This window comes from Apis dorsata, unplaced genomic scaffold (genome assembly GCF_000469605.1).
Source record: "Apis dorsata unplaced genomic scaffold, Apis dorsata 1.3 scaffold_161, whole genome shotgun sequence".
Taxonomy (NCBI): Eukaryota; Metazoa; Arthropoda; class Insecta; order Hymenoptera; family Apidae; genus Apis; species Apis dorsata.
Genome location: NW_006263450.1, coordinates 949,853 through 965,222, shown reverse-complemented (window position 1 = coordinate 965,222; position 15,370 = coordinate 949,853). Strand labels below are relative to the sequence as shown.

Genomic DNA, 15,370 nt, shown 5'->3' with positions numbered 1-15,370 from the left:
TATATATATATTTTTTATTCTTTATATATTAAGAAAATAAAATAAGTAACAAAATATTTTGTATTCTATTAACGCATTCAAATTGTATCGCTATTTTTATAAAAATATAATAAATCTTAAAAAATATTAATTTGGCTATAAATTTTCAACTATAAAGCTTAAAAAGATTTTATTACAAATATTTTATTTTATTCTGTTTATAATTGACTAAGGTATATTACTTATTTATCAAAACATAAATGGAGCAAATTTATTTTAAATAAATAATCTTATATTTATTTATATCTTATATAACAAAAGTATTAATTTTGTTAATATGAGATTTAAGCAATTATATTTCTTGTTATTATTTACTAAAATATTCTATGCCAAAAATATACTTAGCTGCCTTTCAAACATTCCTAACATATTGTGTATATATTTCAGTTAGTAATATTTATAATAGAATTCATTTTATATTAAATAACAATAAGAGAGCATAACTTTCATTATATGTGAATTTTTATTTGAACTTACTTTAGTCATCCAAACCTAGGCCTTTTGAAATTTCTTCTGCTGTTAGATTATGTCCTGAAGAAGAATTATTTGCAGAACTATCAGAAGATCTCATAGAATTTGATGTATAAGTTGATGGGGGAGTTGAATGATTATCTTCGTGAGATTTCTGTATAAAAATAATTATATAAATAGATTAAAAAATTTTTATATTTATAATTCTTAAAGCATTTTATACTTACATCTTTACCATGTTTTGTAAGACCTCCTAAAGCTGAACTAAACAAAGAAGAGCCAATTGCTGATCCTATTCCAGATAAAAGATCTGAACTTGAATTTGATTGTTGGTTAGAATATCCACCAGAAGGTTGATAATTTCCATAACCTCCTGAAGGCTGATAATTTGATTTTTGATTTCCATCATTACCAAAAACACCACCAATAATAGATCCTAAGGCTCCTGTCAATGGATCACTTGGCTGATTTGTAGGAGGTGGTGCTATATTATTTCCACTACTTCCACCTTATATGTATATATATATATATAAAGTTAGTATATTAAAATTTAATTGTGAAATTTTTATGATTTTTAATATAAATATGATTTGTAATGAATAATAAATATTATTATTATCAAATATTTTTATATTTTTTAATTTCTATATTTAATTATTATTGAATTATATAATTATCATTATTTATAAACAAATTAAAATATCTTTATTATAATTTGAAAAGAGTTATTTATTTTTAAAATATAAGATGTATCTATTATATCATACCTAATGCTCCAAGAATAGAATCTAATACACCACCACTATTACTTGATTGCTGGGAGGGATAGCCTTGTTGTGCATGCGAATTACTTAAAGCATTGGTCACTAAACTGCTTGCTAAAGCTGCACCCAAAGAGCCAAGGTTTCCTAAGCCACTTTCACTTTCTGTTTTTGATTTAGAAGCATCAGACTTTTCTTGATCTTTTTCAACTTCTTCTTTTTTTTTCTAAATTATTATACATAATATTATATATTATTACATATTTAATATATATATATTACTACTTTGAAATATTCAGATTATGTACATTTATAGCATGTGCAGCAGCTGCTATACCTCCTGCAGCAACTAATCCTCCTAATGCAAGGCCTACTTTATCCAAACAACCACTAAATGCATCTTCTTCTTCAGGCTTTTCATATCCAGGTTGATATCCATATGATTTTGGAGGAAAACCTCCATATGCATTAGGTGGAGGACCATAACCAGGACCTGAAGGTGGTGGACCATAACCAGGATCTGAAGGTGGTGGGCCATAACCAGGACCTGGAGGTGGACCATATCCACCTTGTATTGTAGGATATAATCCTCCAGGAGCTAAAAATTAATAGCAATTTATTTAAAAAATAAATTATTATAATATAATATTATTAATTTATATTATTATAATATAATATAAATCTAATTACACAATTTTTAAAATTGTTCACCTATCTAATTGATAAAAATATATATATATTATATATATAAAATGTTTAATTACGTGGTGGGCCAAAGTTAGCAATAGGTACATCTGGTGTAGATAATACTCTAGGAGAACTAGGCGGATCTATAGGTACAATTTCATATGAGATGGATTGTATTTCTACATCACCATCAATAACCAAATGTGTCACTTTATCATATGATAATCGATGATTAAATTCTGTAAAATGTCTGCCATTTATGGCAATTTTATAACATTTATGATCACATAAAAGAAGAATTTCAAATTCTTGACCAGGTTGAATCAACATAGGACCTTCATTTTCTTCTATACCCCAAGTCATTGATTCTATATGATTTCTAGTAATAAATCCTTCTGGAAAGCGTGGTGAAACATGAATAGCTATATCATCTCTTGGATTTAAATTAGGTCCTAGTTGATAATTTATAGCAAAACGTACAGCATCAGGAGAAACTTTGCCTTGAATTTTTACCATTTTTCCAGGTTTTAAACCTCCTTCAATGGATCCCACATAAGGAATAGGCTATTTAAATAAAAAAATTATTTTTAAAAATAAATTAATTTAAACAAAAAAAATATGAAAATGTATTATTATTTTGAAATATAAACATAAAATAGAAATATAAAATATGAACTTATTAAACTATATAAATTAATTACTAGATAAATTCAATTATTTTATATTTTTATTTAAATTGCATTAAATTGCATTAAAAAATTATATTATTGTGTTGTCATTTATTATATTTTGTTCTATTTTTTCAATTCAATTTTGTTATATATTTAAAAAAATTTTTTATGTTATATAATATGATTTTTACATAGAAAATTGAAAGTAATTTGAAAAATTTAATGAAATAATTCATTTAATATATGGACAAACTATATTTCATTGTAATTATATCAGCATTGCAGATGTATGCATTCTTTCTTAATCAATCAAAAATGACAGTCATTTTGTTACTTTTATTAGGTCAAATAATTCTTTAATCTATAAAAATAATACTTACGGGATTTAATATTGGCTCAGATGACATTATTATAATTTGATTCTACGTTGCAAATATAAATAGAAGTTTATATCTTAATATGCAATTACAAAGTAACAAATACTGTATAGATGGAGAATTCCGCACTTCTCTTGCGCTTCTCTCAAGACATTTCTATTTAGAGTGCTGACGTTTCCAGCTTGAACTATGCAATGCGGCACAAATTGTATATAATGTAGTTTAAGGCGCGCAATAGTTTCTTTCGCGCATGTATTTTCAAATTCTTTTTATTTACTGCAATGCATATAGAAATAATATAAAAAAAGCGCGAATTCAAATTTGTTTCATATTTAAATACATATTTAAATACAATAAACCAATCAAATTGTTCTATTTTAAAAATAAATCAAAAGTATGTATATGATAAACCAATTATAAGAAAGGGATGACATAATGTATTATATTTATAAAACTAGTTATTATATATACATGTTGAAATATTATAGATTATAAATATTATATAAAATATTTCCAATTTTATGGATTAAATGCTCCAATTATCATTTAAAGATTGTATAATTAATTAGTGGAATAGTTACAAGCGAATACGCGTGTATTATCGCCTACGTTCATTTTCGTTCGCATTGTTTAACACTACAGGAAACTAAATAAACCGTTCATTGAGATGTAACAGTCTCACTGCTAGAGAGAATTTCTTTCACCTAGAAAAATTAAACAGTTAAATGGAAACAAGTTAATAGTGAGCAGAACCGGATCAATGTAAATCAATAAAATCGATGAGGAAACATAAAAACAATCTACATAGCTTATTTCCTAACCTAAATTTTTATGTTTCTGTTTCTTTCCAAGTATGTTTCTTTTTAAGGAAATTTAAATTTGTTTTAATTTTTAATTATTATAATTATTATATTAATATTATAGTAATATATTATATTAATTTTGTATAAATTTGTGATCATAGAAATTATAATTCAATACAATTCAACATTATCACAATTAAGATATTCAAATATTTGTTAAAACAAATTTTTACATTTGTAAATCATGTATATATGAATTATAAGGTATATATGTTTATAAGGTATATATATTTTTAAATAAAAAATTTTTTAATTTCGTAACTTTTAAATATTGAAATATTGAATATCAAAAATAAGCAATTAATTAAAATATTATTTCTAATTATTATTCATTTTTAAATAGAATTCATTTATGTGTATTATTGACGTATAGGTAACGAATGTCAATCAGATATGTAAGCAGACGTATTGTGGCTATAAATTGATCATTTTACCTGTACATTTCCAGGGGCCACATATAAGGTGTGTCGCTATAAAACGTATGTGGAGCGTGCGAGGGCTAGGCATGGCGCACCCATAATAAATAGAATATAATAAATTAATCGAATTATACAATTTTAATTCTTATGAATTACTTTGACTTTAAAAGGTCAATGTTTAAATAATTTTTTAAACTCTTATTGGTAAGCATTTATTTTGTTGATATAATATTTATAGAAATAGTTATATAAAAAAATAGTTGCTCCGAACGTAACAAAAAATCAAACATGCGGGTCAAAGAATCATGAATATTGCATATACTTTACTTTAAATATATTTTGTTACTATATCGAAATATCCTTGTCAAGTTCATGGCCTGTATTTAAGGATCAATAAGGGATTTCTTCTACTTTTATCTATACTTCATTATAATTCAATTAATAAATTTTTGTTAATCTTTATATATGTTTGTCGATATTTTTGGAAAAAAAAATATATTTATATTTTTATTTTGTATTATATTTTTATTTTAAAATTGATTGTAGAGAGAAAGAATTTAATATAAGAAAGAAATTAGAATATCCTTTTTTTATAATTATTTTTATTTTTCATTTTATTAAAATAATAATTTTTTATAAAACAAAATTATAAAAATATTCTTTTAATGTTAAAATTATCATATGAATATAGGACTGAATCAAGGCAGGACTCGCCGACAAGATCAATAAGCAACGTACCGACCCTTCTTCGCAAGGTTTTTAATGCTTTCTTATAAATGCCCTTTCACGAAGCCTTTATATATGTACATTGGACCTATCCCTACAAAAATCCAGATGTTTACTATAAAACTAAAATGATCTATACACAACATACGTAATCTTCAGTGAGAAATATTTCCAACTACGATTTTTTTATAAAAATAATGATTGCAATATGTGCAATTGTAAATTTGGTAAATTGAATAATTAAAAGGATTTGTAATTTTAATATTTAAAATATTTATAATATAAGATTTTATTTAATAGATTAATTGAAAAATTAAAAATATAAATTAATTATTTATAAAAAACAAAAATTTAGCAATTTAATTTAAATTAAATCTTTTTCATATTTTCTTTTATTCCAAAATTAACAAATTATTAATAATAAAATTTACTGATACATCAATAATTCATATATTTTAAAAAATTGATAATAATATAATTTATTATAAATTAAAAATTTTTTTTATGTTCAATTGTTCGACAATTATAGATATTTTTCGAAATATATCAATTAATATATTGATATAAATTCTATTTCATAAAATTTATAAGAACTTTAAGTATTTTTTTTATGAATTTGAATTGAAAAACTAGTACAAATGCTGCCATCTAATTTGGAATTGCGGTTTTACGTACGCAAATCATATGCCGATTCATAACGTATTTTATACAAATGATTAAATATTTAAATATTTTATATTCTGAAGCACGTATCCTTTGTTATAGAGTTTTGAACTATAAAAATGTACATATGAGCGCATTAAATGTGAATAGAGCCAACATTGATCATGAAATAAATGTATTTTAAATTTAATATTTTTGAGAATTGTAATACTTCTTTAAGAAGTTTGTATGATATAAAAAAAATTTTTAAATTTTTAAATTTCATATCGTCATTTCGAAGATACTAAATTATTTTAACGATTAGTTTTTTTAGTTCATTAAAATTAAAAATTTATAAATATGTAAGATAAAAAATAAAAAAAAAAATTAAGTTTGTCAAGAGAAATTATCGTTAAAATAATTTTAAATAGAAATCATGATATTGTATATACGTATACGAACAAAAAGTGAAAGTATAAACCAAACTCTAATTTCAAATAATTTTAAATATTTTTTAAACATCGTCTTAAACATGCGTCTTAAACAAGTCTGGTTATAATAGTGGTGGTTGTAGTAACAGTAGTATGGAACAGTACGATGGTGATGGTGGTAGTGGTGCCTAATACTCTTTTCAGCCCTCGGCCGACAGTTCAACGCAGCCTGTAGTGTTCGACGGTTGTACGTCTATCCAGTCGGACAAAATTTTACGTTTTTCATTCTTTCTTATTCACATTTTATCAACAATGCAACAATTTATAAACTTTTAAACTCTTAAATCGAAAAAAACGGATATTTTCTTTCATCTTTCTTTTTATTCTTCCTTTTCGTTTTTATCTCTAGGAATATAAATATAATGCAGGTGATTCGTTGAATGTGATTGAAATTATTTTGTGCCAGTGAATTTGAACATGATACTTCGAAAGATTCGATCGAGAAAAACGGATTTTCAATAATGGATTGTTCGAGTATTCAATGGGGTGAAATAATGGTGAGAGAATATTTTATATTATGTTATTATATTATATTACATTATATTTTTTTTATTTTATTAAGAAGTAAAATACAATATATACAATATTTTGTACGGAAAATGTAGACTAAAATGAAAGTATATGTATATTGATCGAGATGTTTTATAAATTGGATAATTTTATTGTATAAATTATTTTATAAAAATATCAAATTTATAAATTTTTAAAATTAGGTTTCAGCTACGAAGATAAGTGTAATAACTTTCCCCTTTATCATCTTTTCCTTCTTTACCATAGTAAAAAAAGGGGAAAAGAGATAATTTAAGAGTCGAAGTCAAAGGTTAATAAAGATAAAGTGATTCTTCTCAAAAATATAATTAAAAAAATCGACTTTAGATATGGACAAACGTTTCATTTCTTGCGTAGACGCTACAAGTGTCAATGTTCATTATCGATGGGGAAAGAACATCTTTATTTTAATATTTGAGATAAGAAGATGAAAACTTCTTATAATAAACATTTGTGTCAATTATGATTTGGTTGGAAATACGAATTTTAATAATTTTAATAATATTGATATTCTAAAGTATGAACAAAATATTTGAATTTTCACTTTGTTTCAAAACAAATTTTTAATGAAATTTTTTGTATTAATGTAATACAAAAATAGCTAATTTAGTATCAATTTTTATTTTAAGATATGATTTACATATTTTATCTATTTATTTTTTTAAAAAAATATGAATTGTACATAAAAAATTATTTAATGGAATCTAATAATTGATATTATATCTTTATTTATGATAATTATTAAAAACTATTTTATATTTAAACATATCATAATATTTTAAAAATATTATTTCAAGAAAATTGGAAAATACTCCTACGTTTAATTGAAATCTTAATGCCAATGATTCCTTGTCGCGTTATAAAATTACAACATTAATAGTTTTATAACTAACCTTGATTTAACTTCGTTCAATATTCTTACCATTATTCTTTTTATGTACATTGTCCATGTTTCACACGTCTTCTTCTTCAGAGTCTTCTTCAAAGTCTCCAGAAAACGAGCACTGAAATGACGTAATTCCTCAAGTAGATAAACCGTGTCCGCTTTCTGTCATATCGTGTTCAATACCTTAATTAACTTTACGTCTTCAAATGTATTTACGGTCAATTCTCTATCCATGTTTCTTGAATTCTGATGAAAAAACGAAATATCCATGTTTAAAACGAGAACAACAATTAACAGGAAGACATACCGCGATACCACCTTGATTCGAAAAGTCAAGACATCCGTGTTTCGCGTACAGGGCCCTTAATTGGGTTTAATTAACGATCATCTGTCTTTGTCATTGTGACTCACAAAGCGAATGTAACTTCTTGTATTTATCTCGTTTTTTCTTGTCACTATTCTTTTACTTCCACACTCTGTAACTTTTTTTTTTTATTATATACAATCAAACCTGTGTATGTGTTTCAGATATTAATTATAAAATATTTTGTTATAGGTATTGTAAATTGAGAATCGTGATGAGGAACGTAATTTATGAACAAAACAATTGTTTTGAGAAATTCATATTTCACAAAATTGATATTTAAAGAAAAGCGTAACGGAGCGGATATAGCAAAATTGTAATGTTACACAAATAGACATTGGTATTTGTCCGAAGATCATGGATCGTTCCGTTTGTTTGAATCTTTTCGTTTATAGGTGTGCTGGACTATTTTATCGTCATTCTGTGTACATCAAAATACGTTTTGATTCAAATTTCATCCATAAATAATTTTTTTCTGTGACTTTTAATTGTCTTTACTATTACAATTATTTTCATTATCTTTCCTTTAAATATATCCTTTGTTTTAACTTATATTATTTGTGTAAAAACTAAAAATAAAATTTGTAACATCTAGATATGAAAACAGGATAACGTATAACTCGAGGAAAATTACCCAACGGGGGTAACATTCAAGGATGAATCATTCCAAAAATGAAATGAATTGAACGATCGATATCAAAACTACACGAACGAATTTCGCGTGCAACTTATAACATTAGAACATAAGCCAAGCATATGCATAATAGATTTAACGATAAGGTGATGCAATTATATAATTTTAATATTAATTTACGCCGTAATTTAATGCGATTACTAAAGCAAGCATTGAATCATTTATTTTCTTTGATGATGTAGATATCGAAGATAAACGCAATTAATTAATTTATTAAAAATATAATGTTAAATAGATTTTCATATTTATATAATGCGGCGGAAAAAAATTGCTTGCAACGTGCAACGATTACACGGTTGGAAGAATATTTAAAATGTACGTATACCTTGATAACAGCCGTGTTGAATATAAAAGTTCTTTCACAAAACTTACCTTGGATGACGATAATGCTAAACAATCGTTATCGTTCATATCATACAGTACCCTCCCACCGGTATGCTTATCCTATAATCTTGCATATACTTCCGGTTACGACAATTATTATGTTATGCGTATGAAACAAGTCTGGATAATGAAGAAAAAACTATATAAAAAACTGTGGACAATGGTGGTAAAATTAAAATTACGAAACTATAGGAGATTGAAAAAAGATATTCCGCCAGCAACGATAGAAAATATATCGAAATTATTTTATTTGTTTATCATTTTCATCTTAAAAAATTAGCACATTAATTTCATGAATAATTTATTTTTATTAGCAGAATCAAGCGAGAGCGGTATCCATGTAAAAGCATCGAGGTCCCGACGATTATCGAAGATGTCGAAGAAGAGGGCTTAGCATGAACCACGCCGCTACATTTAGAGTGTTGATACTGATCCTGATCCTCGGTGATCTCGAATCGGTCACAGTGGTGAACCATCATCCGGACGAGGAATATTTCCTTGAGCATGAAGTCCTCTACGAGGAGGCAATTAACGAGGCGAAAAAGTTGCAGCTCTATCCCGGTAACTTAACGTACTTAACATACATCCCACTTTTCAATACTAAAAGCGTTACATGTTTGAAGCCCCTTGTCCGACTTCATTCTAACGTCTGGTCTATAAAGCATCTTTACGAAGCACCGAAATCTATTTATCTTTCCTTCCGAAAATAACTTCCCTTTGATCCGCTTAAACAGATACTTCGGTTACTTTCAACCTCACACGATCAATTATAACTTGAAGAAATCTCATTTTATTAATTGGCCTTTAATGTTCAACTATTGCAGCGGGTATGGATGTGAAAGGTATTCGATCGAATGATTGTCGCTTGATTTAGATTCTAGATTTGTTGCATGATCTGCAAAGGCTACCTTCTTTTTTTTTTTTTTTTGTTTTTGATATCTGAAAATAATTGTTAGAAAGAAAAAAGATCTTCTTGTTCTGTTTTTTTTTTTTTTTTTTTTTTTCAAACGTAATAGTTATCGTGAACAGGAAGTGAAAAACCAAGGTTACTTGTTTTGTTTGACGATTTCAGCTTGTCAGCGTATATTTCAGTGATTTGCAACATATATACAATTCTGAGAATAGTAGTATTTCTGATGCTATTTCTGAAATTATCCTTGAATAAATCAATATCTGTAATTCATGCAATTTTAATATTTTCGCTCGCTGGTAGCTTTTTTATTTTTTTTATTTGAATCTGTATCTTTGTAATAAGGTTAATCGTAATAAGATCCAGTTAATTTAATTTAATTTAATTTAATGACATTTTATTACTATTATGTATAATACTATTTTATAATAAATAATAATATCTAAATATTTAAGATGATATAACATCAGTATAATCTACAACATCACGACACAATTTCAAAACAATTGTGTAAAACCTCGAGACACCAATTAATGTGAATTATACATGTACTCTCTCGATTTGATGAGATTATAGTCTCGTTTAATAACAGTTCTATGTTATAATCGAAACGAGGATATAATGAAATGTAATTTTTAATTAATTGAACATTAAAAATCTGTAATTTTTTTTTACTTATTTAAAGAATATGGGATGTTCTTGCTATGTTATAAAAGATTCCAAGCTCTATGCTCGTTTCTACTTTAAAGATACATAAAAATGTTTTATCTTCAATAAGAAGAATATTATATTTCGTTCAATTTTGCAGGACCAATCCCAGGATGCAAGCCTTGCACGAATACAGAGATGACTTACTGCAAAGATGAAAGTGTGATAAATGATCATTGTTGTTGCGACGGCAGTGTTAACGGTAAGTTCTTTAACAATATTCTTCTATCTTTTGGAAAAGTCTTACAACAGCACGATGCAAAACTTTCTATATTCTATATTGCATTATACATTCAATGTTGCAATGATTATGGAAAATGGAACCATCACCTTGATTTCTAATAGATTTCTTTGTTTCACTTTTTTACAATTACTTGTTGCTTGTGTTTTTAGGCGTGTCCTTCATCGATTTACGCGTGTAAAAATCGATCAAAAGAGAGAACGATGTGTGTGCGAACAATTCGTGCGTGAAGAATTGACCATACAAACGATGTCGATTTGATTATGCAACACTTCGCAACGAATCATGATAATAGAATCTAAAATTGTCACAGTGTTTAAATTCGTACTACGGAATAATAATGATCTTGTGATGTCTAAATTTAAAAATATAGAATATTATAATTAATGAAAAAATTTTTCCAAATTCTTATCAACGAAGTTATTGTCGATATATATTATTATAAAAATAAATAGCACGAAAATATTTTCGATCAATCTAGTATCTCATCCGCAACGATATATAATAAAATAGAAACATTTTTTGTTTCGAGAAAGAGAAATTTGAAGAATGACACGTGAATTTTTGCCAAGTATCTTCAAATCCAGCTGAACGGAAGGACAATCACCTGTTCAGGAAATCATCGTTGTTCGTTTAACGATTCATCCTTGTCAGGCACACGCGAGTATAATGCGTTCGCGCACAGGGTGGCTATACCAGGTGATTCACGCAAAACACGTCGCATAGCCGTTAAACAGGAACACTTGGGTATTCCGCGCGTTCTTCGTTCGTACTTTTTACGTAGCTATCGGCCATTCACCTCTAATTCCATTTACTCGAATTTCTAATTAGTTTAATCTTTCCGGTGACCTTGTTTCGCACAAATAAGTAATATCTATTTGTTTAAAATCGTCCGCCATTTTTTGTTAGGGTATTCATTGTTTTTTTTTTTACTTGCAAATGAAAACTTGCTAATAATTTTTTCTTTTAATAACAATTCTTTTAAAAAAAATATTAAAAATGTTAATAATTGCGAATAGATACATTTTTTAAAATAAAATAAGTAAATATTTAACGAGTTATCTGTGTATAGATAAATAATTTTCCGTATTTTTAACGAGAAAGATAATTAATCTTTTAGTGAAGTGAAATATTAAAATTTATGTCGAAGATAAGTCCTTAAAATAATTTATTTTGTATTGTATTTTTTAGGTGAGACGTACGAGAAACGTTTTAATGATTCCTGAAAAACCTGTAAACAGTTAATTTTGTAACAACGCTTTATGCTAGTTAGTCTTGCTACTGTTAATGCGTGCCAAGTTTATGCGAATGACAACGATGGTAGTAGCAATAAAATTGCATTGCTGCACGCATCGTGTACACGAATCGAATACATGAGTTCGTTTTGATCAATCTTATGAATCACACGTTCTTCTTTGCTTATTTCTAATCAATCGATTCGATTATGCACAGTATACTATAAATAACAGTAGACTAGAAATAATAATAAAAATTCATTCTATTCATTCCATAAATAATTAAAGATCGTATAAAAAGTAATTCAAAAAATTTTATCTACTGCTAGTAGAAAAAAAAAAAAATTAAAGGAAAGAAATTCCTCTTATAAATTAACTTCTGAACATTCTAAGATAATGATTTTAATTCGAATAGTATTCTTATCAATTATTAAGTATTCTGTTTCGATTGATATGAAATTGGAAACCTTTAATACTCTCATTACGAATTGATCGTTAATACAAGTAATAAAACTGGTTAGTTTTATTTATCGTGATATCTCCATTATAAATCCAAAAATATTAGTTAAAATTTTATTAATTGAAAATAAACTTTTTTTTGCTCCCATAAAACAATTGAAGTTAAAGAATATTAAAAATATTCTGTAAAAAAAATATTCTTGAAAAAATTAAAAGTACTTATCGAAATATTCATAGTTGAACGAATTTCTAATGTAATCTCTATATGTAATTATTTTAAATTGATTTTAAACTTTTCTTAAATATCGAAATTCTGTTCATTGCACTTATGAATCTATTGTTTCAGAGGTATTTCCCTTCGTGACGCACACTTGTCGTGTCGGGCCCGAGGAATGCAAAGTGCAAGCTGGAGATTGTGCTGAATACGCGAGGTTACGGGAATGTTGTTGTCATTCTTACTTAGCTTCTATTTGTAAGTTATTTTTTAATTATAATTATGATAAAACATATTAGATATTGTTGCATAAATTGACGAGAACGAGTAAAATGAGCGTAATTTTATAATTAATAGAAGAACGGAGAAGAATAGACAGATTAGAACAATTTTCATAAAAAATATATCTTGGAAGATATTAAAAGTTTAATAGAAAGATTATTCATTGTAAGATATTTCTTAGGCAATTTTATGTTAAATTCTAGTAGTTGTAGAATTTTATTTCACGTTAAATTCATTTCTTTCAGGGAAATATTTAGCAAATGCAGCAGGATCATCAACGAATATAAATCTTATAAAGTTCCTGGCGATATTAACGGTGCTCAGGTTGCTCTTTCAGCCGGCCTAATTAATAATACACGTTTAATACCAAATATTTTATATATACATAAAAATTTTATTTTAATAAATTATTTTTTCATCGTACAAGAAATATTAAAGGAAAATGAATGTTTATAACACGTGGCAACGAAAGTGAAATTTTTACTAATTTGATAGAAACAATTTTTGCGATTTCTCGTGTATATAGTATATGAAGAAATGTAATTGTACAAAGAAATATAAATGAATATAATAGCGGTTGTATTTGTATTTTAATGGGTGAAATGCAACAAATAATGTGCAAACGTGTATCTGAAATCTTATTTTAATTTTTTTCTTTCGTTGCGGATGTGATGCAATTTTACGTAAACGATAGTTCCTTAATTATAAACAATAAGATAAAACGATTACACGAGACGCGTAAAAATTTGCTCACAATTGAATTATTGCAACATTATCGTTACTTAAGATAAAGAAGAATTTACTTATTGGACGAAACAAAATATAAATATTATTAAATATTTTTAATAATATTTTAATAATAGATAATTTAAACCATTGAAGGAAATTATTATAATTTATATAGGCCATAAGACAAAAATTTTATAAAATTTTTTTTTATGGTTGGCAATAAAATTTTATGGTTGCGAAATTAAACCGGATCTGTACAATTTAACTTTCTATCAAATCAAAATTCGTCCCTGATTCGCACTTTTTCTCAATCTCAGAAAAGATAATCGAAATTTCAATCTAAAACGATAAAAAATACATTAAAAAATATTATTAACGAAACGATTAAAAATAGATTTAAAAACTCATCGAGAATTCTTTTAGCGATTGATCTCATTTTTTACTTATCGTTTTAAAAAGAGAGGAACATCTGAATCTGTTACGAGTAACGGGTATTTGCTGATCGACCATTAAAGTGATTCTACTGTAAGTGAGCGTGCTGTAACTATATACGTTGCATAAGTTTTGAAAAGAAATTGAAATTAAACCTGCAGAAATTTATTTTGTCGGAAAGTGTGCCTATATTCGAAAGTGTTAAAAAGTGTGTCTCGATATCGAGTGATAAAATATGCATATTATCATGGTAATATTCGCCACCATTCTGATTATACAATCGTATACTATTGCTGAATCAAGTGAGTATATTGACACTTATAATTTCATTCAAAATTATCAATCTTATACAGAAGATACTATTGATGTACATTTTTATTTTATTTCTTTACAAAAATATTTAATTCTTCAATTTTAACTTTGAAACAATATTTATATTATTAATTTTATCTTTTTTAACTTATATGCTAATAAGGTGAACAGAGCAGCATATTAGACAGTCAAGCAAAAGAAAAAAGATTAACATTACCATTCACATCAACGTTGCAAACGGAGTCATATCAAGACAATATTAAATATTATAATTTTCCAGATTATATTTATAGACCTCTTCAAAACAAGTAAAGTATATTTTGTAATTAATTGCTAATACAAATTTTAATTTTTTAATTTTCTAATTTCTCTTTATTTTTCAGGAAATGTCCATTGTGCGACACTTCTGTTCTTCCTTATTGCGGAGAAAAATTATTGCATGATGCATGTTGTTGCACAGATCCTTATACATACGATTTACCTTACCAATGTAAATTAGCGGATTGTCGATTTTTGCATGCCAATAGTTGCAAAGAACATCAGTTAATTGCAATCTGTTGCTGTAGTGATGATTATCGATCTTTATTAAAGAGTTTTTCAAATTAAAAAGAAGAGTTTATCAAAAAAAAGTTATGAGCAAAGTATATTCAATAATATTAATTTGATATGTTCTATTTCATTAATATTATAATTAATTTAGGTTCATATCGATATTAATTATTATCTCAGACAGACAGTTGATATAACATTAAACAATATAAATAAAATAAATATATATATCATTTATAAAAATACAAAATATTTAAAATATATGTATGATAAAA

At 26.1% G+C, this 15,370-nt stretch overlaps 3 protein-coding genes across 5 annotated transcripts; 2 read left to right on the top strand and 1 right to left on the bottom strand.

The window, feature by feature from the left end:
- Positions 1-224: 224 nt before the first annotated feature.
- LOC102678712 (proline-rich receptor-like protein kinase PERK2) lies at positions 225-3,202 on the bottom strand. The gene is made up of 6 exons (XM_006613695.2): positions 3,010-3,202; positions 2,036-2,522; positions 1,580-1,869; positions 1,278-1,497; positions 738-1,018; positions 225-664 (listed from the first exon to the last, which is right to left on the bottom strand). Exons 1-6 carry the CDS (start codon positions 3,034-3,036, stop codon positions 518-520), a joined length of 1,452 nt encoding a protein of 483 aa, XP_006613758.1. The 5' UTR covers positions 3,037-3,202; the 3' UTR covers positions 225-517.
- A 2,966-nt stretch (positions 3,203-6,168) lies between these two features.
- Positions 6,169-13,876, top strand: LOC102678495. 3 transcript variants are annotated; one of them, XM_031509501.1, is made up of 6 exons: positions 6,169-6,644; positions 9,339-9,585; positions 9,849-9,866; positions 10,743-10,844; positions 12,924-13,049; positions 13,319-13,876. In XM_031509501.1, exons 2-6 carry the CDS (start codon positions 9,420-9,422, stop codon positions 13,417-13,419), a joined length of 513 nt encoding a protein of 170 aa, XP_031365361.1. In that variant the 5' UTR covers positions 6,169-6,644; positions 9,339-9,419; the 3' UTR covers positions 13,420-13,876. The 3 variants fall into 3 exon arrangements, with proteins under 3 accessions (XP_031365361.1, XP_006613756.1, XP_006613757.1); XM_006613693.2 differs by having other exon boundaries at positions 6,175-6,644; positions 9,342-9,585; XM_006613694.2 differs by lacking the exon at positions 9,849-9,866 and having other exon boundaries at positions 6,201-6,644; positions 9,342-9,585.
- A 107-nt stretch (positions 13,877-13,983) lies between these two features.
- Positions 13,984-15,152, top strand: LOC102681675. Its single transcript, XM_006613719.2, has 3 exons — positions 13,984-14,536; positions 14,710-14,854; positions 14,930-15,152. Exons 1-3 carry the CDS (start codon positions 14,470-14,472, stop codon positions 15,150-15,152), a joined length of 435 nt encoding a protein of 144 aa, XP_006613782.1. The 5' UTR covers positions 13,984-14,469.
- Positions 15,153-15,370: the final 218 nt, after the last annotated feature.

Excerpts from the sequence above, each read along its gene's own strand:
- LOC102678712 (XM_006613695.2), bottom strand. The coding sequence starts at position 3,036 with ATGTCATCTGAGCCAATATTAAATCCC. Across the intron at positions 2,523-3,009 it reads CTGAGCCAATATTAAATCCC|CCTATTCCTTATGTGGGATC; the intron begins GTAAGTATTATT and ends TTATTTAAATAG. Across the intron at positions 1,498-1,579 it reads CTGCTGCACATGCTATAAAT|AAAAAAAAAGAAGAAGTTGA; the intron begins GTACATAATCTG and ends ATAATAATTTAG.
- LOC102678495 (XM_031509501.1), top strand. The coding sequence starts at position 9,420 with ATGAACCACGCCGCTACATTTAGAGTGTTGATACTGATCCTGATCCTC. Across the intron at positions 10,845-12,923 it reads TTGCGACGGCAGTGTTAACG|AGGTATTTCCCTTCGTGACG; the intron begins GTAAGTTCTTTA and ends CTATTGTTTCAG. Across the intron at positions 13,050-13,318 it reads TTCTTACTTAGCTTCTATTT|GGAAATATTTAGCAAATGCA; the intron begins GTAAGTTATTTT and ends CATTTCTTTCAG.
- LOC102681675 (XM_006613719.2), top strand. The coding sequence starts at position 14,470 with ATGCATATTATCATGGTAATATTCGCCACCATTCTGATTATACAATCG. Across the intron at positions 14,537-14,709 it reads GTATACTATTGCTGAATCAA|GTGAACAGAGCAGCATATTA; the intron begins GTGAGTATATTG and ends TATGCTAATAAG. Across the intron at positions 14,855-14,929 it reads TATAGACCTCTTCAAAACAA|GAAATGTCCATTGTGCGACA; the intron begins GTAAAGTATATT and ends TTTATTTTTCAG.